Raw genomic sequence first — 25,233 nt, 5'->3', positions numbered from 1 at the left:
TTTGTGGCTCGCCGGTCTCATGGCTTTCATTTTCTCTCTCCCACGCTGCAACTAAACTACCAATACCCTGCTCCACACACAGAGGGCATAGTGCGCTTGAAAGAAAAGGCCAAACACCGCAAAGGACGCGGATTCGGGAGCGACAGCAACACCCGCGAGGCTATACACAGCTATGAGCGAGTGCGCAACGAGGACGACGACGAGCTGGAGCCCGGACCACAGCGTTCGGTCGAGGGCTGGATACTGTTTGTGACCTCCATACACGAGGAGGCCCAGGAGGATGAGATCCAGGAGAAGTTCTGCGACTACGGTGAGATCAAGAATATACATTTGAATCTGGATCGTCGCACGGGCTTCTCCAAAGGCTACGCTCTGGTTGAGTACGAAACGCACAAGCAGGCGCTTGCCGCAAAAGAAGCTCTCAATGGCGCCGAAATCATGGGACAGACCATCCAAGTGGACTGGTGCTTTGTGAAGGGACCCAAGCGTGTGAAAAAGTCCGAGAAACGTCGCAGATAGGCGGCGATAGGCCAGGCCAGGCCATTTCATCCAAACGAATACTTTTTCAATTAGTTTAATGCATAGGCAACAGTATAGAGTCCACACTCCAATGAAATAAACAAAGTTGACACTTTACATAGAAGCCGAATTACTAAAGGTATGTCCTATAATTTTAATATACAATTCTATTGGGGGTAAAAACCATCTACAAACTTGTACATTTCGCGACTATTTCATTTTCTTCTGGTGCAGAAGATGCTTCCGCAGGGATATCTGCTTGTCCCGGAAACTCTTCTTCACCTTGGAGCGCGCCTTGTGGCGCATCATGCCAAAGTTCTTGGTCTTGCGCTTCTCGCTATTCGTCTTGGAGCAGTGCTCGTTGACACGTCCATCCTTCCAGCCGAAACGTTCGCGATCCTGCCGGCCAGCCTGCACAGTTTCCAAGCGCGACTCCTTGTCGTGCTTGCGCTTCTTGAAGATCATCTCGATGCTGTTCAGCTTCACGAATTCGGCCCGATCCTGCTCTAGCGGACGTTTGCGCGAATTTGTGACGGTCTTTTTCAGATTAGCAGCATTGATTCGCTTGAAATCTTCGTCCGTAAAGATGCGTGTCAGTGCCAGTTCTTGGGCAGCCTCCTTTTGGTTCAGAATTTGCACATCTTTCTTCTCCTTTTTCTGTTTAGCTGCCTCTTCGTCGCTTGCTGCATCCTCCTCCGCGTTGGAGTCACCCTCCTCCTCTCCTTCATCGCTGTTGTCCTCGTCATCGTCATCCTCTTCATTCTCATCATCCTCTTCCTCATCTTCGTCGTCGTCTTCTTCTGCTCCGCCTCCTTCCCCATCGCTGTGGGCCACGTTCACCCACTGGCCATCATTGGAGTCGGTATCTTCATCGCTCTCAATGTCAATGGTCTTGGAGTCCTTGAGGAGCGCCTCAGCGCCGAGTACTGTGTCATGGACTTCGCGCTCTCCATAGGCGCGCACCTTCCGCTCCGCCTGGGCCTCTGTCTGCCGTCCGCGATCCTTTTTATGCAGCAGAGCCGGCAACTGTTCGCGGTAGAGTGTGATTAGCGAACGAGCCGCCATCATCACAGACTTCTCCTTGTACGTTTTGTACATGGCCAGATCCTGCAGCAGGTCCTCGCCCATAGCCAGGGGGCAGCGCATGCAAATCTCTCGCGTGGCATTCAAGCCGATGGCCATGACATCGCTGGAGTTGCGCTCTGTAATGAAATTGTTGGCGATGGTCTTCAGGATGGGCTCGATGATGTCGCCGGGAACCAGCTCGTGGGACGCCTGAGCGGCGAACTGGAGCACGCGGGTCACCTGGCGCTGATGGGGCTGCAGAAAGCGAGTTATATACGGATAAAAGCCAAACAGGAAGAGCTCGTGAATGCCTATCAGACGGGATATTACATCAAGGTGCATCAACTTGACTTCGAATCGCTCGTTGGTGGCTTGCAGCTGCTTGAACAGTCCCTCGGCCATGCCCTGGGGGTTGTGCACCAAGTGAATGCCAGAGAAATTAAAGGCTGGCGCATTCTTTTTCTTCTTCTGTGCCTTGACTGCCTGCTTTTTGATCTTTTGCAGTTGCTTCTGGCCCTTCTTGGTCTTCTTGCTAACCCGATTGGCCAACAGAGCTCCCTTCAGATCCACCTCGTTTTCACTCTCCGTGTCCGGTTCTTCGTCCTCCTCGTCGTGACCAAGGAAGAACTTCAGCGATGTGACCAGCACCTTGGTTACCTTGGAGAAGCAACCCACTGTGGCAATGACATTCACCGATTTGGGATCATTCCAGATGTTCTTCTTGTACAGCTCGATCATTATGTCCACAGACATCTTGGCGGCTTTCGGATTGGCGTCCTTCAGCATGGAGTACATGAAGTTTTGCAAGCTCTGCAATTTTATTAGATTGAGACATAAGAACAGTGGCTTGTAGTCAGCAACAAGTGCTTGTCGAATGATTTGTTACCGAATTGAGCTTCATGTCCTTGTGCTTGGCATTCATATTCTTGATGTCGGTCACAATGTGCGACTGCAGAAAGGTCCTAAGGTTCTTGTCCGGGCAACGCAGGAGCTGGAAAAACAGCTCCAATATGTCCAGTGCTGGCACCAGGTTCTTGTTGCGCAGTAGAATCAGCGCCTTCACAAAACAATTCCTCATGGCCGGATCTAGCACGGTGGCGTAGTTCCTGAGCAAATCGGCCAGGTGCTTTGGAAACAGCTCACAGGCAGCCGGATAGCACTGTGCCACCTGGGCCACGAACATGACAGTGTCATCCAAAGATTTGTTTTCCTCGCTCGGGTTCAGAGCGAACACTTCCAGCAGACTCAGAAAGTGCTGGTACTGAATGTGAAACTCATCGCTGTACGACTCCGGATCACGCTTGATCAGGTTCTGCAACTGCGGAAGATTTTCCGGCAGTTGATTGTTGTTGGGCCGCACCATGGTGAGCCGTAGAAATTGCAATTTTCCAAAATCAAAGTAAAATTAAAAGATGCACGTGTTGGATTTATCGATCAAAGAGAATAGCGCAATATACCGCACGACCCCCAAAAATACACCAAAATATACTTAATCGACTATCGGTACCGATCAAATCATTTGTACATTGATAATTTCATGTTTACATTTATAATCAATTTGACAATTTTTTTGGATGACCTTTTTAGTTTGTTCCTTATTTTGTAAACAATCCAATAAATAAATGTGATGAACTTGCCCATTTTGTGGAAAATTGATTGATGAATTACATCAAATTATAGTTTAAGCGCTGAGAATCCTAACTAGCAAGTAATATTAAATAGAACATCAAAATCGGGAACAATTATTTTAGAGTCACCGTACACTTACTTACGGTATCTTGTGAAAATGACAAGGTATATTTCGATATTTTTTTGAGGGTCGTGCGGTATCGATAAATCTGCGGTCACACTGCTTCTTATTGCAAAATGATGGAACTGCAGCTGAATGACGTTGATTTAGAGGATGGCGAGGTAAGTAAAACTCTTTAGTGACCAAGGACATTGTGGTTGCTAACCCAAATCCCTCTGCAGCTATCAGAAAGCGACGACGACGGAATTTATACACCGCTGCAACGACCTGCAGCCACTCCCGCGCCGGGTACAGGTGCCGAGAATGTTGCAAGCCCTCACACTACTTGCCACCCAACTCAAACCGCTCTAGATGATGATGATGAGTCCCAGACCAACAGCGACTCCTCGTCGGGCGAGTCCTCAGAGGAGGGATGCATAAAGAAGCTTCGCAAAGATCCCGACAGCGGCCACAAGAAGCGAAAGAAACGAATCAAGCGCACGGTCATGCGGAGAGTTCCACCCACAGACACAGAGATGCTGCCCAATCGCACGCGCTTCAAGAAGTACAATGTGTGGACAGCCGCCCTTCAGGAAGATGCGCTCAGTGAGAATATGCGTGGATGTGACGTTACTCGCAGTAGCCGGGACCGTAACGTTGAGAACTATGACTTCTCGCTGAGGTACCGGCTTAACGGCGAAAACCGGCTGAAGCGACGGTTGTCCAATTCATCGGAGGATGAGGCGTCGTCACATCCCGCCCACAAGAGGGGCCGGCCCTCGAGTCGCCCCACGGAAGAATATCCTCAGCGGGGACCGGTCAAGGGTCGCCTCGGACATCGTGCGCGGCGCGGCGCATCGTCAACCAGTGGCTCATCTGACAATTCGTGCGAGCCTCGACATATTCTCGACCTAAACGATATAGCTGGACGCGATCCATCCGATGTGGCAACAGAGATGGCCAGTAAACTGTACGAAGAAAAAGACGAGTTGCTAAGTGAGTAGTTTAGGAACTTTAAAATACAAACAATACTGATGATAATCCAATTATTCAAATTGCTAGTCCGCGTGGTGGAAGTTCTGGGAATGGACTTGCCCCTGGAGCTGTACAAAGAAACACAGCGGATCGAAGCGGATGGCGGAATGATGATCAAAGTAAGTAGCTGCCAAGAAGAAAGACTTTTTACTGATGATTTAATTTGCAGAATGGCAGGCGAAGACGTACACCAGGCGGTGTATTTCTGTTTTTGCTAAAGCACCACGACAATATTACGCCAGAGCAACAAAAGTCCATCTTCGATGAAGATCGCCAGAATATGAACAAGTCTCGCAAGCAGATCGAGACGCTGATGCGTGACCGAAAAGTAGAGGAGCTGAAGAAGTGTTTAAGCAAACAAAGCACCGAATTGCCTTCGCTGTGCCAGCGCAAAGAGCATTATATGCAAGCTGACGAGCTGAGCGCCCAGAGTCAGCCTGGCAGCTGTAAGCAACGTATGGATACACTTTGAAGATCTTTTGCACTAATGCTGAATATTTTTCCAAACAGTATCGAACCCTCCGCCTTCGCCAGTGGGGCACGAGCAGGAGAGCCCAGAATATAAGACACACGAGATTAACATAAATCTAGTGGACAATGCTGAACTACCATCTACATCGAAGGCGGCCGCTTTGGCGTCATCGGCGGCCCTTAAGGAGCTGGTTAGCTATGATGACGATTTTTTGGATGTAAACTGTGGAGAAATGGACTTCTTCTAGGCTAACGCATAGCGTTTCCGTGAAGTCGGACCCCAACGTGGGTCCCTTTTTGTACTAAATTTAAATAGTTAGACCCTCATTTGTACATTTAAATAAATGCCCCAGACGCCGGAATTAAATATAAACAAAAACGAACCCGTTATGGTATTGCTAAAACGCGTTAGGGTATCCCTGTTGCTGGCTTGTTGCGTTAGGATATCGAAAAATCGATTGGTTGGCAACTCTAGTCGAACTCACGACGGACGCCGCTTAAAATATTTTGTTGTAGCGTTTTTTTTTATATTAATTAAGGAAATACTGTTTACATTTATGTGTTGTGCGTGTCCTAGACTAATGCTCTTGAGCTAGCAACTTGTGTGTTGACAGTGTAATCGATCAAAGGAATACAAATAATAGTAATGCGAAAGACCCGCTCGCAGACTCGCACGCAGGCGGAAAATGCCGCAACATCCCCAGCGGCCGGACACCAATCAACGTCGACTGCGCCAACAACAATAAACCCCTTTGATGTGGGCAAATACAAGGTAAGTTTTCCCCGAAAGTTTAATTCAGCAGATTCCCAAAACAATTTTCAATAAATATTGGATGATTGATAAGCAAGCAGGGTGACCACAAGCAAATAATATTGTGGCGCCACCTCGTGTACGAAAAGGCAATCAAAGCAGTACAAACGAAGCCCGTTCGAAGTTTGTCAACACTGCCATCCGCCATATTATTTCAGACCGTGCGGACAAAACAAAATTGCTGTGACAAAAAGAATTCCGTGCGGGCGTTTGTATTAACAAGTTACAGGAAATAACAAATATCTTGTCAACTGTAGTTTGCATGCACGGTTCTGTCGGGGGGCAACTAATCAGAGGAGCTCATCGGTTCAGTGAAATGCAGCGCTTTCTATGAACGCCATTTTTGCCCAGCAAGGTAATGTGTTTTGCGGGACATGCCACAATTTTTCCCATGTACATAGTGGCTGTCAACGCAGACCTGTGTCTGTCCGGCTGACAAAAAGGAAGTTGAAATCTACCTGAGGATTCGCGGAAAGTGAAGACCAAGACCAAGAAGCTAATTAAATATACGAGAAGAGACCATGCCGGACGCCCTTTCAGCACACACATAGCACACGCTCGCGTCTAAGCTCATAAATGCTCATACATATATGCCATATACATACATATGTGTGTGAACGATTGTGCGAGTGTGAGTGCGCTTGGTGTAGAGTCCCGCTTTTTTGCAACCGCGATTTGATCAACATTGGATTTTCCCATTTTCTTTACAGGAATGTGAGCAAATGGTGCAGATGCTCCGTGTCGTAGAGCTGCAAAAAGTTTTGTCGTTCCTTAACATTTCCTTCGCTGGACGAAAATCCGATCTGCAAAGCCGCATTTTGTCATTTCTGCGCACCAATTTGGAGCTCTTGGCCCCAAAAATACAAGAAGTTTACGCTCAATCCGTGCAAGAACAAAGCGCCACGCTGCAATACATAGATAGCGCGAGAATGTACTCGCACCTGCAGATGCCACCTTCGGTGCAGCCGAATTCTGTAGGTCTGGTGGGCGGCGGATCAGGCCAGGTGCCGGGTGCGCAGATGTCCGCACAGATGGCCTCGCAGATGCCAACCAATGTTATGCCCTTTCTGCATACGCACAGCAACCAGCTACCCATACACCCGGATGTGAGACTGAAAAAGCTTGCCTTCTACGATGTGCTCGGCACACTGATTAAGCCGTCGACGCTCGTGCCTCGCAGCACACAACGCGTCCAAGAGGTGCCTTTCTACTTCACATTAACGCCCCAGCAGGCCACCGAAATCGCATCGAATCGCGACATTCGCAACAGTTCAAAGGTGGAGCACGCCATTCAAGTGCAGCTTCGCTTCTGCCTGGTGGAGACTTCATGCGACCAAGAGGACTGCTTCCCCCCCAATGTGAATGTCAAAGTGAACAACAAATTGTGTCAGCTACCTGTAAGTGTGAATCGTTTCAACTCCTCCCCCAAGCTCTCACAGTGCACAATTCTAATACCTTTCCCACCACCAGAATGTCATTCCAACAAATCGACCAAATGTGGAGCCAAAACGACCGCCACGGCCCGTCAACGTTACCTCCAACGTGAAGCTGTCCCCAACCGTTACCAACACCATTATGGTTCAGTGGTGTCCCGACTACACGCGCAGCTACTGCCTGGCAGTGTATCTGGTGAAGAAGCTGACATCCGCACAGCTGCTGGTGCGGATGAAGAGTAAGGGCGTGAAGCCGGCAGATTATACACGAGGCCTGAGTAAGTATACCTCTTGGTAGAATCCATCTAAAAATTAAACACAATCTTTTTTTGTAGTCAAGGAAAAGTTAACAGAGGATGCCGACTGTGAAATAGCCACTACAATGCTGAAGGTATCGCTCAACTGCCCGCTGGGAAAGATGAAGATGCTGCTGCCGTGCCGAGCTTCAACGTGTTCGCACTTGCAGTGCTTCGACGCCAATCTCTACCTGCAAATGAATGAGCGCAAGCCCACCTGGAATTGCCCGGTGTGCGACAAGCCGGCCATATATGACAACCTGGTTATCGATGGGTATGTGAACAGAAATCTCTGTGATCAAGCGACATGAAAGTTACTGATCAAACGTGAAATTTGTGTACTCCCAACAGATATTTCCAGGAGGTCCTGGACTCGACACTGCTAAAGAGTGACGACACCGAAATACAGCTGCATCAAGATGGCTCATGGAGTACCCCGGGGCTGCGCAGCGAAGCTCAAATCTTGGATACACCCTCCAAACCCGTTCAAAAGGTTGAGGTCATATCGGACGACATAGGTGAGAACATTAAGTTACTTATTATCTGAGCCGAACTGACCTGATTGCTGTCCATAAATCTCTCTCCTTTTAGAGCTAATCGCGGACGAGACCAAGCCAGTGAAGAGTGATTTGTCCCCGGCACCAGATGACCAGCCAACGTCAACGTCAAACAGTGAAACTGTAAGTTTTGTCTGCAACTTAAATCTTGTCAAATCTCTTTTGTAATTCTGAAATCTGATCTGACAGGTCGATCTGACGTTAAGCGATTCCGACGACGATATGCCTCTGGCCAAGCGTCGTCCACCTGCAAAGCAAGCCGCCGCTAGTTCCACTTCCAATGGCAATGGTGGTGGCGGCCAACGTGCCTACACGCCAGCCCAGCAGGCCCAACAATCTGGTATGTTGGATCCATTTTTGCAATAAGCGCAATAAGTAAACCAATAATAATTGTATAGCCAAGAATTCTTTATATATATATTTATAAAGTGCTGTTTGTAGACTATATATATACATTTATATCTATATATAAGGTTCCATCCACACCTCCCCCAACTCACTTACACACCCACACTGCAGACTCAGTCACACACACAACTCATCCCCACATATTACATTTAAGACATTTTAATCGTAGCGTTAGAGTCGCAAGCTGCCAGTTTCGTCCTGTTCCTTGCAAGTATATTGGTTTTAGCATTCATCCAACTGACGGGAGACTCTTCTCTTTTAAGTTAGCTTTCTTTTAGGGAACCCTTAGTAGAGTAGCCTGTCAGTTTTCCCCATTTTAAACGAGCTAAATTCTCACTTGTTTGTTCCGCTTCAGTTTGTGTGAGAAAGTATAGAAAAATTTCCTAAAAAAAAACGCGCCCTGTAAATTGTAAAGCTTTGAAAATTCTAAGACATGGAGATACTTAAATTGGAAGACTTTTGCATTGTTGGCGTCGGGGCGATTATGCACTTGAGCAATTTGAGCCTTATTTCGGCACTCAATAATAAAGCCACAGTGCTCATGCCGAACGCAGCCTCCTTGTTGGTGGCCGTGACCTTGCTGGCTTTGCTGACTCAATGGCGCCCTGGCTGGAGCAACTTGATGGCATCGACTCGTTCGCAACATTTGTTCCTACTGATATTGGAGCTGATGATCATCGTGGGCTTGGTGGAGCTGATGTTGGTGCAGATCTGGGTTCCAATGCTCATTGTGCTGAATATCGTGTGCGAGTATACCACCCACGCACTCCTGATGGCCAACAATGAATACCTAGTGTACAATACCCCACATTTCGCCTTCTGGCTGCGTTCCAAAGCCTTCTACCAGGCGCGCTTCCTTCTGGCTTTGGCCTTTGCCTTAGGAATCCTACTGTCCCAGGGCTGGCAGTCAGTCATAATGAAGAGTGTGCAAAATATGCATGCTATTGGCAGTAGAGCTGGTACCAACACAGACCACAGACCGCCACCATCTGTCAAGCATCGCGGAGTGGAGCAGCTTACACTTAGAGTTCGCTAGATACCCTTGGGCGACGGTCAAGAACTAGAAGAAGAGTATAGCTGCTAATGTCTAAATTTTTGGTGTCTTCATATTCTTGTCTCTATCTTGTTATTATTTTATTTGATTATATTGTAGTTGCTGGAAATGCGCATTCGTCTCTTTATAAGCGTGTCAATTTACAGAACTGGGTGCGCTCACGGTAGGTTCAGGTCCAGCTTTCGTTTATGCGAACGCTTTACTGTGATGTGATTTTATCGATATCCGAAAGTGCGTCGCATAAACGTAATCAGGTCGAGTCCGCCGAAATGAATCTCTTTCTGTGCACTCATTCTCTTGCAGTAAAACCCATCAGAGAAAAGTCGGCAAGGACGGTTCCGGTGGTGGTTCCGGTTTGAGGCATCCAAACGTGGGTTGATGATGAGCAAGAATCCATATATTTTATTAATTTTGTAAACAAAATAGTCTGTTCTTTTACTCTGTATTTTATTGTCACTTGTCGAATCGAGTTTATCAAATGTACCCGCATCAAATAAAATGTTATTTATCTTAGTAGAGTTCGCCAGTTGAGGGTTTTTTTTGTATGTACGGCGTGCACCCATGCGCCACACTCCCACTCCCTTGCCCCACGTGTCAATGCGTTTTTGGTTTTGTTTGGTTTTGTTTGGTTTTGTCAATTGTTGTGTTGATATGATGATTATGTAATTGTATGTACTAATTGAAGTAACTGTGCATTTCTTGTCTTTTCTTCTCTCTCTCTCTCTCTTCTTTCTCCGCTGCTCTCCCATTTTGTGTATCGTTTGACTATGTGCTGCCGCCGATGCGTAGAATCCCCAGACCAGCAAATAATGGCACATCAATCGTCTGAGTCGCAGCAAGTGTTAGAACTAGAACAGCAACTGCAGCTGCAATTGCAGCATCAACAGAACGAGCAGCCAGCATCAGCAGTGCATACCACTCTACTGGAATCCCTGGCTGCTGCGGTAGCGGATCAAAAGCACTTTCAACTGTTGGATCTGGCTGCAGTTGCGGCTGCTGCTGCTGCCACAGCGTCAGCGTCGTCCGGGCAAAGTCAAAATGGTGGTCCATAGAAACACACACAAACACATGCATTTTGTCACACCCCCATACAAACACACACACACACACACTCATTCGAACTATCATTTTCGATTATTATATGCATTTACAGTTAGTTTTCTCTTTTAATTTGGCTTGGTCTTCCCTCCCCTCGCACACTCGTGTCTCATTTGGCGCCATCATATTTATTTTAACCTCAGAGGCTGGCCACCTTTCGAGGAGCTGTTTGCATAAATTCCATCAATTCGGTGGCATCCATTCATCGCGTGGCAGAACTTGATGTTTTAAATTGTTTTATGTATGTGTTGCAGGATGCAGACCAAACTAGTTGAAGTTGCAGTAGAGACTATTGCTGACCTGCCCGCCACCACGTTATGTGTGCAAAACTGTAAACCAAACTGTGTCCATGTCCCCTTTTTCGTTGTTTCTGTGCCCGTTGTGATTTTCTTGTCTGCACCTATTTTTAATCATCTCGCGGGGTTCTCCACTTTACCCAAAAACGGATTTTAAACGAAAAAAAAAAAAACACTGCATCTCCCCCCTTAGAAATTAAAATAGGTAACAATCGTAATTTATTTATTTTTTCACTTTTGAATGGCCGATCGCGGAATGTAATAGCCCTACGCACCACTAACATTAGTAAACATAAATCAAATGTTAATATTTAAGTCCTACCAATGCAATTTGGACGTATTCCTATGCACTAATCGAGAGGAGACAATTAAGCTAATTAAGTTATTTTAGTTATCACTATCATATGATGTGGAATAGAGTGTTGCTGCCGAGTGCTCGCTCCCCAAGTGCGTTTGGTTATATTATGTTTAGCACATCAGAGCGAATAAGTTCTGTTTACCACAGAGAAGCATCAACTAACAAAAAAATACATAGTTCGGACTAAGTAGGAATTCAAATTTTACAATAAATATCACAAATCACTAACTTAACCCTATTAAAGTTTTAACTCTTTTTTTAAGCCTTAAGTTATAATGAACCCCAATTTAGTATAAAAACTGCTTTGATTTTGATTGGATGCCAAACCCCTAAGTTTCGATCTTAATTAACTGAATGAACAAACATGAAATCAATGTACAATAAGATGTGTACTTCAACTATATTATTAAAAAAAAATTCCAAACAAGGTCATGTTGTTTTATTTGCACGAGGGGGCGGTCCATTTAGAATTCCTAATTTAAGCGGAGCAACATTTTGTTTGTAGTTTTTATGTAACTTATCATTTGGAATCTTGTTTTTATTGAGCACATCCGAAACTTTTTCTTTACTTGCAGAGGATAAAAGCGGATTGGTTGCTGCGGTCAAGAGCAAAGAGGATTCTGTTATTGATCTTTTAGATTCGCCCTAACGTTAGCACAGCGCCGCCGCCGCACGCCCGTTCGTAAGATTCTGATATTCACTGTTAAGAACCCCCAAAGAATTTAGACTTGTCCCTATTATATATGTATATGTATGTATACATTGGGTCTGAAATTCAATAAAGTACAAGTTCATAAGAGTATTGATTAAGCTTAAAACACTCCCCATATAAATAGCTAGACGTAAGGAATAAATTTGATTTCAGTATCCGTTTGTTTGTTTGCGTTCGAACAGCTGTTTTTTTTTGCAGAGATGCCACCTCCCCTAAATTCGCGCAGGCTGGCAGCCCCACAGGTCTGTACTTTTACCTGTTGGTGTTAGTTGTATTTTGTTAAGAAAATCTCAAAGCAGTTTTAGCATGTCTAAGCCAATTCTGTACTACGCTCTGTTCAGTCCTCCAGCACGGGCTTGCATGATTACTGCAAAGCTAATTGGCTTGGACCTGGAGCTCAAGTAAGTCGCCCCCGCAACTGCCTGCCATTCATCTCATCGATTTCTACAAAAGTAAATTCTCTTTGCAAACAGGCTTGTCGACTTCACCAAGAAAGAGCATTGCGGTGAGGAGTTTTTAAAGGTATACCACACAGACTAGTATTAGCTTTCACTTTTTAAGAGATTTGCAAACTCTTCCCGCAGCTCAATCCCCAGCATCAGGTTCCGGTATTCGTGGACACCGACGGCGAAGTTTATGTGGACAGCCATGCCATCATATGCTTCATGGTGGCCAAATATGCCAAGGACGATCAGCTGTATCCGAAGGATCTAAAGAGACGGGCGCATATTGACCACCGCTTGCACTACGAAAACGGGGTGCTATTCCAGGTAATCAAGGACATTGTGGCACGCAACATCTATGGCGGCGAGGGTGACCTCAACCAGAGGTCCCTTACTCTCTGCCACAATGCGTACGCAGACCTCGAGCACTTTCTGTTGAAGGGGAACTTTGTCGCAGGCAACGAGCTGAGCGTGGCCGATGTTTCGATTCATACCACACTCGTGACATTGGAGTTGCTTATACCGCCGGATCCAGATCGTTATCCACATATTGCTGCCTGGCTCGAGCGCATGCACCCATTGATACCCGACAACGAGGAGATCAATCTCAAGGGAGCCGAGGCGCTGAATGCACGGATTAGGAGCTGCATGGCCGCAAACAAGTTGAAGTAGACCCTCCACGAGGAACACATTCAGTTAGCGTGTTTGTTGTATATTGAACTCGAATTTATTGATATATTTTGTTAGGCTAATTGGTTTAAATCCTTTCTACAATATTTTCTGTCTGTCTTTTGATTTTTGGAAGTCAAATTTACAATTCGTGGTTTTTATATAGCTTCCTTTTCATGCAACCTACTAAATACAATTATTTACACAAGCAAGACTCTTAATTACTTTGATCTGATCTGAACGAAAGAACGGGCCACTGAGAAGAACTCGACTTCTAAATGTTAATTTGCAGTCATCGGTCATTGATCTTCGATCTTCGTGATCCCATCCTGACTTCCGTTTATCTCCTATCTCCTAGCTATTTACAACACATTTGAATGAACTTGAATCACACTTATTTTGGTATATATCTCTAGCAGGATGCGGTTGCCCTCTAATCGAACGTCGTCCAGTTGTTCATACCCTTGCCAGCTGCACTTCCTGCCGTGATAATGGCCGGCTTCTGCTGCTGGTGCTGCTTCTCCGCTGCGTTGGCATTTAACGTGAACTGATCCAGGCCGTATTTGCGCAGCAGCTCGAAGTCATCGTCCGGCCTGGCGGCAATGGTGTTGCGTTGAATTTGCGGCGGCAACGGAGGGGCTCGACCTCCGGTCACAGCAGCGACTGTAGCCATGTGCTTGGGCGCGAAATACGGATAGAGTGGGTTGCTGACACTGTTGCCCGACGACGCTGCGGTTACCACACTGCTGTTGACGCCCGCTGGAAGTGTACAGGATTTCTTGTTGAAGACTTTGCCCAGCGGTGGCATTGGCCGTGCATTCTGGTTGAGCGGGTCAAAGTCCTCCAGGTCGAAGCTGGTGTTGTTGCTATCGTCCAGCGATATCAGATCGTTCATGCTGTCCTCCAGCGGCTGATGGTGGTGGTGGTGATGCTGCTGCTGGGACTGCTGCGGGAAGGTAGGCACAGACATAGGTTGGGATTGGTTAGAATACTGTTAGAGCAGAGGGTGTGCGGATGTTTTCTATGCTTCGATTTCAACTGTGCTCTCAAGTGGATGATATACAATATGCAAAAATGGCAATTGGGGACTACTTTCTACCAGTTACAAGCAGCTACGAGTAAATTAATTAAAAACAATTTGAAAGCATCGAGTATGAATGATGGGATTAGATTCGCATTGAGAAGGAATAAGGATACAGAACAGAAAAGAAACAGGACACGAGTGTATATCCCACAAAATGCACCAAAAACAGTACAGAAGAGAGATAGAGAATGGATAAATATACAATATACAAAATACAATGAGATATTTCCCTTCCCACTGAATGGAAGCACTGAAAATATATATCTTCTGGAAGTAAACTCACGAAAGATCTCGAATTTAAATGGTTTCCATACAATTTTGACTGTTAATGGTGATCAAGGAATTACACAAATTTCTACTTTATGTGGGGGTCTACTACTACACTCTTTATGAGAAGATTAATTCGTTAAATGATCAAAAGGAAAACTACTTGCTCGCGTGCATCAGATGAACGGATTTGAAACTGAAAGTGAGTTAGCTACGTTGGCCAAATGAGGCGTGTGAGCAGGTGGAGGAGGCCGAGGAGGAGTCAGTCTCTACATGGATGGAGGGGGCACGTCATGTGTGTGTTAGTGTGAGATGGTAAGGGGGGGCCACAACCAGGATGGGCTTCTGTTCTTAGTTAATTAACGCCGCAGCTGGTGTACCTCTCTCTTGGCCCTTGGTGTCGGAATGGGCGGATCGGAGACATTCAGATGCGAGAACGTTGAGGCGGCCGTCACAAAGGAGGCGCCGGAGGAGCAGGAAGACGATGTCGATGTTGTCGAAGATGCGTTGGAGTTGCGTACGGAATTGTTGGTGGCTGCTGGCTCATCCTGCCAGCAGTTACGCTCCAGCTTGCTGATCTCCGCACTGACGGCAGCTGCTGTGGCGGCCACAGCATTGGAGCCGCATTGCCTTCGCGGTGGAATGGGCGGTGACTGCACATCCGGTGGACTATCAAAGCTGGAGTCCGTGGTGGGCAGTGGCTGACGTGGTTTGGTCGGCGTGGAGGTGTGGCGCGGCGGCTTCGTCTCCACGTGCTGATGCGTGGCATACGGATGATTGTAGTAAAAGGCGGAGGCTGGCTGCGTGGGCTGCATAGACTGGGGAGGCGGTGGTCGAGCCGGCGGCGCTCCTCCTCGCTGAGTGCGTGTGGTGTGGTGCTCTGAGCTTGGCTTAAGCTGCGCGGGTCAATGGCGATGATGTTTATGTCGTTGATGTGGTGTTGTGGCATGTGCATGTGGCATGTGTATGGTTGTGGTTTGAGTGTTTGTATGTTTGTGAGAGACATGAAGCGACAGCGACAGACAGTTGGACACAGACACGACACAAACACGGAAACAAAAACAAGAAGAGCGTGAGAATAACATAAATTTCACAGTACATCGAGATGAGTGACGGACGACACGCATGGAGTCGAGTTAGCTGGGGGCAGGGCAAGCGGCAACTCAAGAATTGGCACGTCAGGCAGCTATTGGAGCTGCTGCAGCTGCAGCCGACTCTCGTACGCCCGCACCAGGCTACTTACACTGCGATCCACGGCCGGCGTCTTGAAGAGCGGATGGTTCTGCAGCTCCTGCGACAGGTTCATCTCTGACGATGAGCAGAGCGAGCTCGCCGAGCTGACAGCAGGAGACGCAGCCAGATGATGACCATAATGAGCAGCAGCGTGCGCCCCGTACGCATGACCGTTCGGCTGTATGTGGCTACTCGAGCTAGACATCGCCAGTGGAACGGGCCCGCGTCGTGCCCCGTACTCCCGGGGCTCTCTGGCCAGCGAGCCGTTTGTGTGACTGCTGCCGGTGCCTGTGATGGCACCCGCTCCGTGAGTGCCTCCGATTCCATTGTCTAGCCGCTTGCTGGTGACTGGCGAACTGGGTGCCGAGTGGTGGGCTGCTCCAAGACCTCTGCCACTGCGCACGTATCCACCACTTCCGCCGTCCGGTCGGTCCGAGTGGGTGGGCGAGCCCAGGCCAAAGTGGAAGTTGGTTCCGCCCAACTGGTTGCCGTTCTCTCGCAGCTTGGTCTTGAAGCCCTTGTAGGCGGTCTTCATGCCCCGCGAGCCGTCCTTCACCTGTCGAATGGATGACAAAACACACACAGGTTAGCAAGGGGACTGTAACCATTTGCAGAAGGCCACACATAGAGACATAGGGACTGTAACCACTCACCGATTTGACGGCAGACTTAACAGCGGGATTAGTCTGGCAGAGCGGAGTCGCAACCGAAGCAACAGAAACGAAACGAGAGCAAGTAGTACAGAAGAAGCACAGTAGCACAGTATTACACAGCGGGTGCGGATTACGTGCGTGGCATGAGAGATATCCAAGCGGCATATGAAAGAGAGACGAGACGGAGACACGGATACGGGCGATATACAATGTGAATGATAGATAATGATGTCCCAATGCTGGGCTATTAAGCCTAAAGCTACGCCTAAACTAGCACTCAGTTTAATGTTTACGATGGCACTGCTGATAGAAGCTACGAGAGCAATGAGGCTTGTCGAGTGATGAATGAGATCAAGATCAGAGCTAGGGGGACAGGTAAAAGTCACCTGTGTCCCTCAGTTCTGAATGGATTTTCAGCTTAAAAAGAATGTTAATGATGGGCATATGTATGAGTTAGTACACAGTTTTTGGGAGACTACAGAGTGAGGGGAATTCCGAGGCAAAATAGAGTAAGAATAAGTTAGGATAGATGGCAATATTAAGGGTGTAGCTACCCATAAAAATAGATGTAGCGTACAATTAGAATAGATGGTTCGTTAGTCCTTACAGAGAGTGTTTTTGTATTAGTACGAAAGAAGCCTGCGTTTATTTCAACAAAAACCATAACCAAGAATATTGTTAAGCAGCGGTGGGCATGAAATTAGGAAGCAGTCCAACAACAAAAAGAAAGAACATTTATCAACGAATCTCGAAACGAGCATCATGCAGAGGCAATTCTCTTTTCACTTGTGCGTACCGAGCATTCATGTGACAGCATGGACGTGCCCACCGCTGTTCTAGAAGTTTTTTTAAATGTACTGCAGACTAAATGAAGACTGACGGATCATGTTTAAGCCAGTGACAGACAAAACACAAACTAACTAAAACATTCAACTATTTCATCAACGGAAGAAACTGTAGATAACTGTAGATTTGGTTTTAGTTTTTGCCAAACAGAAATTAAGTGGAGTTAAGTAGAAAGTGCAGTTGCAGTTGCGTTTGCGATCGAATACGCTTGTTGTTAGGACGATAAATCGCTTAGGCGTATAATTTATATTGAACTAACATTTGTTGAGAGAGAGGTAGAGGTGTTGGTTTGGGGGGGAGAGAGTTACATTCTACTCGTTTGGATATTGGTATTTGCTATTGATGGACTTTGTATTGTCATGGCATTTGGCACTCTATACAAGTTCTTGGCAAACACTCGCGACACACTTCGCTTTCCCAAATAATACTGCGAAATAGAGATCAAATCAAATGTAAGAATATCATATGGTGGGAAATAGTGGGTGGGTAATGGGAAACTTAAGCGTAGGGCGGTAGCAGGCAGGGTCTGTTAGCGGCAGAGCTTTGTTCTGTTCATTCCTTCTCCAAAACCGACAAACCCGACTTGATGGGGATGATTTTTTGGTGGTGGGGATGTGCTGTGGGATGGGATGGGCTGCAGGGAATGGTGATGGGCTTAGCGGCTAGCGGCTATCGTATGCCTGGCTCTCCTCCGCGGCTCACCTTGTCCTTGACATTCTTGAGAAAGTTGCGGCCACGCTTGCGCATCTTCTCCGCATAGCGCACGGTCTCCAGCTCAAACTCGTCGGAGAAGCCAAGGCCGCTGTTGAGCATCTTCAGGCGATCATCGATGAACTGGGCAAAGATCTGTAACTCCATCATTTTGGCAAGAAAAGGCCGCAAGTGAGCCGGCCGAGATTCAATGAATTTGTCGTGGTTGAACGTCTTGCTGGTCTCGTGGTACTCAACGGCGTCCCGATAGCCGCCAATCAGCTGCACCAGCGCATTCAGAAATATCTTCGAGATGCGATCCCCGATGTGGTCCTGCGTGTGGTTTAGATGCTTCTTCAGCTGCGACACAATCTCCGCGGGCATGTCGTGCACATCGTCAAAGGGACTCTCAAATGTATTTGTATCACAGTTTAAGATCACAACTTCACCGAGCTCATCCTCGGATACCTAATGAAAGAGAACACACACAATCATCATAATCAGCACTATGGGCAGTCCATCTACGTACGGCTTCGAGCACTGGCTTTGGCACACCAATTAAATATGGCATCGGGGCACCCAGGTAGTCTTTGAACTCCCACGGCAGCACCGGAATGAATATGTGCTGCCAGACCATGGGGAATAGGAATGCATTGGCCGCCTGTATGCACGAGGAGAGGCGATCCAGGTGTCGCGAGGTGAATATGATCCGCCGCTCGGCCAGCATGGCCGCAAACACAGCAATCATCTCCTTGGGATCCACAAAGTTGTAGTACAGACTGAGATTGTGCTGTCACGGATAACCAATAACCAATAATCGAATAACAGATTAATTAATTAAATATTTAACTCGATAATGCTTGAGACTCACGTTTTCCGGCATGCTTGGCAATTGGAACTGCAGCGGACGCTCGAATATAAAGTGCTGTTCAAAAATTAAATAGAAATTTAATTACAACATCTAATCGGATAACTTTGGACTTACACTCCGTCCACTGTTGTAGAACACCGTCAAGCTGCCGCCCGAGTCGGGCACTCCACGATTGTAGGCCTCCGACAGGAACGTCTTAAAGCCAGTCGCATCGGTTCGCCTCAACTCCGCTAGCACGGGCAACAATTTCAGGAAGGTGTCGTGCCACGGCAAGTAGGTGATCAGAACCATCGCTGTATTCGCCTTGGGATCGTGTCGACAGAAGCCAAAACGCCATTTTGAGTCGCCGGTGGTGTGGACAAAGGAATACGATTGCACCGATTCGCTGTGTGGATGATAAAAGATGATATGCACATATAAGTAAATGAAGAATGAAGCACAATTGGGTTTAATCTAGAGAAACATTTGCAAATCTCGGTCATCAGTTATAGTAGGCTACAGAGCTATTTTTGTATAGAGACTCTTGCTTCATAGATGCTCGTTGTTAATGCAACAGATCTACATGTATTAATTCGGACAGTTTTGCATCACTTGTATTAGATCAAAAGTGGTCCAAAGTTCGCCAATTCCCCTGGAAGGTCATTCATGAATCGTTTTCCCTGCTTGCATCCGCTTGGGAACGCCTCATCGTCCATCGCATGGCCTCGTCAAGCGTTGCCCAATGGCTTGCCATGGCTGTTAAATTGTGAACAGATGTACAAAGTATTACATGCGAAGAACAGACCCCCAAAACCCTCTTGGAGACTCACTTCAATGACTAACGCTAACCGTTGGCGCGTTAAGTCTGCTTTCGTCTTCTTTTATTTCGACTCTTAACCCACATAAAAGCGATTTTGCAGCGCACTGACCACGCCAACAACAACTACTCGTCTGTACACACATACAACGCGAAAAGCCGCGCAAAACGTCTGATGTGAATTCAAAATTAATTATTAAAACATACAAATCATTTGAATTTCATTCACTCCGTCCGTTAAGCTTTCCAGTGATTTAAGCATTTAATTGAAGCGGCTCTTACAATACCCTTTCTATACTATTTTTTCTTTAACTGCAATTATTACAGTTATTGTGATCGTTTTCTATCATTGATCAACAACTTTCTTAGTGATTCAACAACTGAGATAACTTTCTCAAGAATGTTTCTTATCAATTAATTAGAAATCGAGGAACAGTTTAAAGCGTAAAACACTGTTACTTATTATCTAAGTGTATTTTGGTCGCTTGCATTCGAAATGGTTCTCGGCGTATGGAAATATTCTCTTTGCTTATTTGCCTTGTGTCCGTTATTGTCCGTTATTCTGTTCGATATAGGAGCGGGATATAAGTGTGGGTGGGTGCAAGTTAAAGGGAAGGAAAGATGTTGAATAAAGAGTATCTAGAGCACCAAAGCTACCCTTTCTGCATAGATTGTGTCTCTCTTTCATATTTAAGCATTCAAAATAAATCGCAATTTCGCAAGTCTAAGCCACAATGATGGAGCAAAGTCTCATTACCAGAGAGCACGTTTCCCATTGTCCACTAACTTTGCATATGTCTCGAGTCGAGTGTTTTCTGCGCTTTGCGGAGCGTTACATAAAGAGTTGTTAGATTTAAGTGTTTCGGATCCGATCGTGTCATTATTTAATTCAATATGCAAAGGCAGACCGGCCAACGACAAACAACAAACAAAGCGCAACTCATGCGGGTGTTGGGACAAGGAAATTGGATGTGCGGACGGATGGACGGTACGTTGACTTGGACTTGACTTTCGTTATCGCTACGACTGCTACTGCTCTGCGTGTGCTTGAGACTGCTTTTGTTGGAGAAAATCAACAAAAATTGATAAGCTGTAGGTCAAAGCGGTTTCAGGCAATATTTGCTGGTCTAATTAATTTGTAGCAAAGAACAGAAAATATAATTGCTTTCAATTGTTGGCTTTCCAGAGTTTTTTAGTGATTAGAAGGGTACTCCACTCCTGGTACTGGTACTGAGCACTACCAGCTGCAGAGATAAAGAATAAAAAGGGTTGCGAATGTAGAAAGGTTGCCACGATTTCGGGCATGACTAAGTGAGGAGGTTGAGGAACGCGGCTGACGTAGCGTAGCTAGCAGATTGATACAGTTGCAGACGACAATCCAGGAAATAAAATGACGAATGGTGCTCAACAAAAAAGAGCATTGAATAATGATCGTACATTATGCGAGCAGGCCGTGTAAACAAATGCCAAAAACACAACAGCACAACAGGTTATACATACATTTGTACGTACGCTTCATGGACGGAGTGGAGTAGAGTGGAATGGTAGTGGTTGGTCGGGTCGGGTTGTTTAGCGGGGCATATGAATCATCAATGGAACATTCACAGGCAGCTGCCTGTTTCTGTTTTTGTGGCCGTTGTCTATGGGATGATCGCGATGCCAACCAAAGTCGACGGTGAGACTTGCGCAAAGGCAGCGAGCACCAGCAGCAGCGCCAGTGTGTTGCATATTGTTTATAAATGGACGTCTCTGACTAATGCCAAGTGACCGGAAACACGCAAAGAGCAAAGAGGGATATACTCACATATAGAGTGAGGGAGGGAGGGAGCAGTGAAATACGCACCTTTCGAGATCGCAGGGAAACGCAAACGATGGTATGCCGGTTAGCACCTCTTTATCGCGGAATCCTTCTGGGAAGCTCTCCACGATCACGCCAGCCGGAGTTGCGGCGGCGCCGTTCCGTGGGCTTGTCCCGCGCTCCAGGCCGGGTGTGGGCTTGATTTCGCACCAAAACTCAAAGAGTTTCTTTACATCGTTCCTGTCGATGACAACAGAGCACAGCAATTATGAAGTTGGGGTTGTCATTTATAAATATTATTATTATGCACGACTCGTGAGAGTAGTAGCAGGGGGCGAAAAGTCGGCTCGGTTCTATCATTGACTGGCCAGGCAGGCGGCAGCCAAGCGAAACGCCCACTGCAAGCAGGCAAACCGCAGGTTGAATGGGAATATACTCACTTGATACGCGATCCCATTTTGAAGCGTAGTTGGTGTTTAGCACATGTTTTCCTCTCTCAATGGTATTGATTTTAAGTTTGTTGGTGTTTTTACACAATTTTAATACTGATTATGCTGTCAGCCAGCCCAGCATACGGGTGGGAAGCAGATACAGTCCACTTTTCTTGCTCTTTCTCTTTGTCGATTCGGATTCGTTTCGCGACGTCATTGAATCATTTTCGTTGTTTTCTTGTTTTACACGTTCACTCACTGCCCTGCTGAACTACTTGCACGGAGGGAGGGGATCACTTCACAATAAAATGCTGCCACACACATACGATGAGCCACAATATATTATTAATTCACTTGAAACCCTTATTTTTATGCAAGCAATTTCGGAAGGCTACAAAAAAAACGCGAAACGCACCCGAAATGACATGGACGGGGCCCTGTTATCGAATATGCTGGCATCGAAATATCGCAACAGCTGTGCAGCTATCGATGGTATCGCGGGCGTATTCGATGTGCAGCAGATCAGCTGTTGGTGCTTCGATTTGAGTTATTGGCGTTGGCGTGTTTTTGTTAGTTTGTGTGTGCACATTATCATTTATTTACAAAAACAAACAAATGGGTTTTTGTTAATATTGTTTAGCTGTTTGTGCGCAATAAAATGCATCATATTTGTAAGGTTACATAAGTGCGTGTCTGCCCAGCAGTTGCTTGCTATATAGAATTGTTCTGTGCCCAGCGACAAAAAGTACAGCAAAAAAGTAAGCAAAGAATGTTATAGTATACATCCGCATGTATTCGGTTGGTTGGTTTCGTCATTCTTGGCACGGTAATTGCCAGCACCTATAACACCCACTAAATACATATGTATGTCGATGAGTACCCAATGGTTGCCCACTCGCACCCATGGCCGCGTCTGGTTTGTCTATTGATTTTGGTTGGTGCACGTGATGATGCCGTTCGAAGCCACCTCGAACGGGGGTCAGTCATTAGTATCAGTACACCCACTGCAGCTAACTCAAACAGGCTTTCGTCTCCCTCGTGTTTCACCTCAATAATATAAAAATCATTCAAAATTATTGTCTAAATTGTATTTAAAAATTTATATTTTTCATTTTTCAAGGTAAGCGCACTTTTTGGACCGTTATGCAAAGCAGTAAAATTGGCAGTGACCGGACACTAAATTGTAGCAATAGCAATAGCCATATCACTTGTAGCGTAAACTCTTTTCACAGTATCGAATTTTAGTAGTGATAAGCATTAGTTTAGATACGGCTTGATTGCCAGCCATGTTGTGTGCTCTTGCCCGCGGACCCCACCACCTCAAGGTGGCGGCCGTCTACTACAATCTCTCCGACTTGCTATGCACAAGTCGCGGCTGTGCCGTCCAGGCTGTACGCCTGGCGTCCGGCAGTGCCAGCAGGAGAAACAGCAGCCACCAGCACCAACATCATCATCATCAACTACAACCCCACCGAGAACTGCTGTGAGTGAGACAGATAAGAGAGCTGTTAACAAACTTGTGTGTCCCATTCAAGGCATGTGCCAAGTGCCATGTTCTATGCCCCATGCCCGCTCTTGATAATGACTCGCTCAATCAAAATCCATATGCATACATTAAACACAGCCACGATTAGATATGCCACCTCCTTGTCCAAGTACTTTCGTACTTAGCCATAACAACCAGTGACTGTGGACAATTTCATTCATGCTATTCATACAACAATTGTTATAAATGATTTCATTCCTGATTTGATTCCACCCTTCCAGTTGCCGCTCGTCCCGTTCTCGTGCACAAAGTTCCAAATTAGCAGTAAGAACGTTTCACTCAGAGCCAGTCGCGATGTTCTACTCCATGTACGCGTACCTCTCAAACCTGCCGCGTCTTCATGTGCTCGGCCTGGCCATTATTGCCTATGTAGTCTATTACCTAATCCAGGTGGTCAAGGTGAGTGCGATGTCGTCATTTCCCGTGGCTGACTAATTCAATATAATTACAGCGACCGATAATCGCTTGTTCGGACGGGCCGTTCAAGCAATACCTGATTCGGAAGGTGCCCACCCTGGAGAACAAGTACTGGCCTACTTTCTGGTGCGTTGAGAGCCGTGCCCAGACCGTTCTTGCGAGCCTGCTGCGCTCCAAGAGTCTGCCGCGAATCAATTACCGCCGCGAGATACTCAGCCTAAAGGATGGCGGAGAGGTGGCCTTAGACTGGATGGACGAGGGCTGCAACGAGAACGCTCCTTGCATTCTCATACTGCCCGGACTGACCGGCGAGTCGCAGGCGGAATACATCAAGTGTCTGGTCCTCGCCGCCCAGCAGTCCGGCATGCGCGTGGTGGTCTTCAACAATCGCGGCCTCGGTGGCATTGAGCTGAAGACGCCACGGCTCTACTGTGCAGCTAATTGTGAGGACCTCTGCGAGGTGGTCCAGCATGTGAGGAAGGTCCTGCCGTCTCATTGCAAACTGGGTGCCACAGGCATCTCCATGGGGGGCCTGATATTGGGCAACTATTTGGCACGCAAGAGCGAGGAGGCCCGTAGCATCCTGTCGGCGGCCAAGATCATCTCTGTGCCGTGGGATGTCCACAAGGGCAGCGCCAGCATTGAGAAGCCAGTGATCAACAGCCTGCTGGGTCGCCATCTTGCTGGCAGCCTGTGCCGCACGTTGGCCAACCACTTGGAAATTTACAGGGACATCTACCAGGACTCGGACATTGACATACAGCGCATCCTGCGCTGCACAACCATCAAGGAGTTCGACGAGCTGTTCACCGCCAAGCAGTTTGGCTATGCCCATGTCAACGACTACTACACGGATGCCACGCTGCACAACAAGCTGGATCACATCTCAGTGCCGCTCCTCTGTCTGAGTGCTGCCGATGATCCGTTCCAACCGTTGGACGCCATCCCCGTCAAGGCGGCCAATCAGTGCACCCATGTGGCAATTGTTATCACGGCGCGCGGAGGCCACATCGGTTTCCTAGAGGGCTGGTGGCCGTCCACAAGGGATCAATACATGGGTCGACTGTTCACGGAGTACTTTACCAAGGCCCTCTTTGACGTGGATGGCGAGTTTCAGCACACCTCCGACAAAATGCACGAGCGCTTTCTGGCCAAACAGACCCTGGCCCTGGCTGCGTCCCCGCTGCTCTTGAACAAGAAGGTGGAAGTGGTGGAGCATCTAGACCACAAGGTTAAGCTCATGTAGAAGCTGCTTGATGATGCTCGCAATAATCTTGCTCAACTATTGCCTAACTAGAGGCGTTTCGTTTCTTTACGATAAACTAAACAAAAATAAACAAAATTACCTGCGCATACATGAATTCCGTTTGCGATTCCGAAGACTTTCCGAACACATGTGATAGATGAATAGTTGTATGGAACAAACAATTGATCAAAATCCTAATCCAAAGTGTTGTTATACTCAGTAAGTCAAAGGTCAGTTAGGGGAACAAAACAGAACAGGGACAACGTTCGACAATTGTTATGCATATGTAGAGATGCTTAAATTATTAATAGTATTCGTGACATTAGGTACATATCAGATTGGAATAGAGACAAAAAGCTTTACGATTCTTAGAGGTAGATTCAAAATATATATGACACAAT

The 25,233-nt window shown here is 46.8% G+C and overlaps 7 protein-coding genes across 25 annotated transcripts in view; 5 read left to right on the top strand and 2 right to left on the bottom strand.

Moving 5' to 3' along the window:
* The window catches only part of LOC117891784 (RNA-binding protein 8A), a 187,586-nt gene that overhangs the window by 182 nt on the left and 162,171 nt on the right, over positions 1-25,233 (top strand). Inside the window, exon 2 of one of the 2 annotated variants that reach the window (XM_034797455.1) lies at positions 83-520. In XM_034797455.1, coding sequence (XP_034653346.1) covers positions 83-519 — 437 coding nt within the window. In that variant the 3' untranslated portion in view covers position 520. Of the gene's footprint in view, positions 1-82; positions 637-25,233 lie in introns of those variants that run through there. The other variant, XM_034797454.1, reaches the window with a different exon arrangement.
* On the bottom strand, positions 650-3,023 carry LOC117891771 (protein SDA1 homolog). The gene is made up of 2 exons (XM_034797427.1): positions 2,471-3,023; positions 650-2,394 (listed from the first exon to the last, which is right to left on the bottom strand). The coding sequence occupies exons 1-2, from the start codon at positions 2,945-2,947 to the stop codon at positions 730-732; spliced, it is 2,142 nt and encodes a 713-aa protein (XP_034653318.1). The 5' UTR covers positions 2,948-3,023; the 3' UTR covers positions 650-729.
* Positions 3,375-5,181, top strand: LOC117891776 (phosphorylated adapter RNA export protein). Its single transcript, XM_034797442.1, has 5 exons — positions 3,375-3,495; positions 3,556-4,309; positions 4,376-4,467; positions 4,518-4,794; positions 4,859-5,181. The coding sequence occupies exons 1-5, from the start codon at positions 3,451-3,453 to the stop codon at positions 5,065-5,067; spliced, it is 1,377 nt and encodes a 458-aa protein (XP_034653333.1). The 5' UTR covers positions 3,375-3,450; the 3' UTR covers positions 5,068-5,181.
* LOC117891772 (E3 SUMO-protein ligase PIAS1) lies at positions 5,293-11,932 on the top strand. 7 transcript variants are annotated; one of them, XM_034797431.1, is made up of 9 exons: positions 5,293-5,591; positions 6,341-7,027; positions 7,101-7,341; positions 7,399-7,633; positions 7,711-7,877; positions 7,951-8,039; positions 8,106-8,256; positions 10,168-10,430; positions 10,471-11,547. In XM_034797431.1, the coding sequence occupies exons 1-8, from the start codon at positions 5,466-5,468 to the stop codon at positions 10,428-10,430; spliced, it is 1,959 nt and encodes a 652-aa protein (XP_034653322.1). In that variant the 5' UTR covers positions 5,293-5,465; the 3' UTR covers positions 10,471-11,547. The 7 variants fall into 7 exon arrangements, with proteins under 7 accessions (XP_034653322.1, XP_034653321.1, XP_034653320.1 ...); XM_034797430.1 differs by having other exon boundaries at positions 10,168-10,434; positions 10,473-11,547; XM_034797433.1 differs by lacking the exons at positions 10,168-10,430; positions 10,471-11,547 and adding exons at positions 9,478-9,541; positions 9,682-9,896 and having other exon boundaries at positions 5,294-5,591.
* LOC117891781 (glutathione S-transferase 1) lies at positions 10,059-13,162 on the top strand. 3 transcript variants are annotated; one of them, XM_034797452.1, is made up of 4 exons: positions 10,059-10,062; positions 12,148-12,243; positions 12,316-12,364; positions 12,427-13,162. In XM_034797452.1, the coding sequence occupies exons 2-4, from the start codon at positions 12,149-12,151 to the stop codon at positions 12,955-12,957; spliced, it is 675 nt and encodes a 224-aa protein (XP_034653343.1). In that variant the 5' UTR covers positions 10,059-10,062; position 12,148; the 3' UTR covers positions 12,958-13,162. The 3 variants fall into 3 exon arrangements, with proteins under 3 accessions (XP_034653343.1, XP_034653341.1, XP_034653340.1); XM_034797450.1 differs by lacking the exon at positions 10,059-10,062 and adding an exon at positions 10,748-10,752; XM_034797449.1 differs by lacking the exon at positions 10,059-10,062 and having other exon boundaries at positions 12,099-12,243.
* On the bottom strand, positions 12,990-22,068 carry LOC117891769 (DENN domain-containing protein 1A). Of its 8 annotated transcripts, none has more exons than XM_034797418.1 (10): positions 21,633-22,068; positions 21,238-21,432; positions 18,713-18,983; positions 18,599-18,652; positions 18,257-18,517; positions 17,740-18,195; positions 16,192-16,224; positions 15,549-16,094; positions 14,686-15,201; positions 12,990-13,900 (listed from the first exon to the last, which is right to left on the bottom strand). In XM_034797418.1, exons 1-10 carry the CDS (start codon positions 21,647-21,649, stop codon positions 13,388-13,390), a joined length of 2,862 nt encoding a protein of 953 aa, XP_034653309.1. In that variant the 5' UTR covers positions 21,650-22,068; the 3' UTR covers positions 12,990-13,387. The 8 variants fall into 8 exon arrangements, 7 of the variants coding, with proteins under 7 accessions (XP_034653309.1, XP_034653311.1, XP_034653313.1 ...); XM_034797420.1 differs by having other exon boundaries at positions 12,990-13,897; XM_034797422.1 differs by lacking the exon at positions 14,686-15,201.
* Positions 22,196-25,216, top strand: LOC117891775 (phospholipase ABHD3). 3 transcript variants are annotated; one of them, XM_034797439.1, is made up of 4 exons: positions 22,196-22,381; positions 22,744-23,106; positions 23,391-23,568; positions 23,621-25,216. In XM_034797439.1, exons 2-4 carry the CDS (start codon positions 22,910-22,912, stop codon positions 24,830-24,832), a joined length of 1,587 nt encoding a protein of 528 aa, XP_034653330.1. In that variant the 5' UTR covers positions 22,196-22,381; positions 22,744-22,909; the 3' UTR covers positions 24,833-25,216. The 3 variants fall into 3 exon arrangements, with proteins under 3 accessions (XP_034653330.1, XP_034653331.1, XP_034653332.1); XM_034797440.1 differs by lacking the exon at positions 22,744-23,106 and having other exon boundaries at positions 22,204-22,381; XM_034797441.1 differs by lacking the exons at positions 22,196-22,381; positions 22,744-23,106 and adding an exon at positions 22,617-22,743.

The sequence above is a fragment of the Drosophila subobscura genome, chromosome E, assembly GCF_008121235.1.
Source record: "Drosophila subobscura isolate 14011-0131.10 chromosome E, UCBerk_Dsub_1.0, whole genome shotgun sequence".
Lineage (NCBI taxonomy): Eukaryota > Metazoa > Arthropoda > Insecta > Diptera > Drosophilidae > Drosophila > Drosophila subobscura.
The sequence above is the reverse complement of the archived record's forward strand: the minus strand, read 5'-3'. Positions and strand labels throughout refer to the sequence as shown.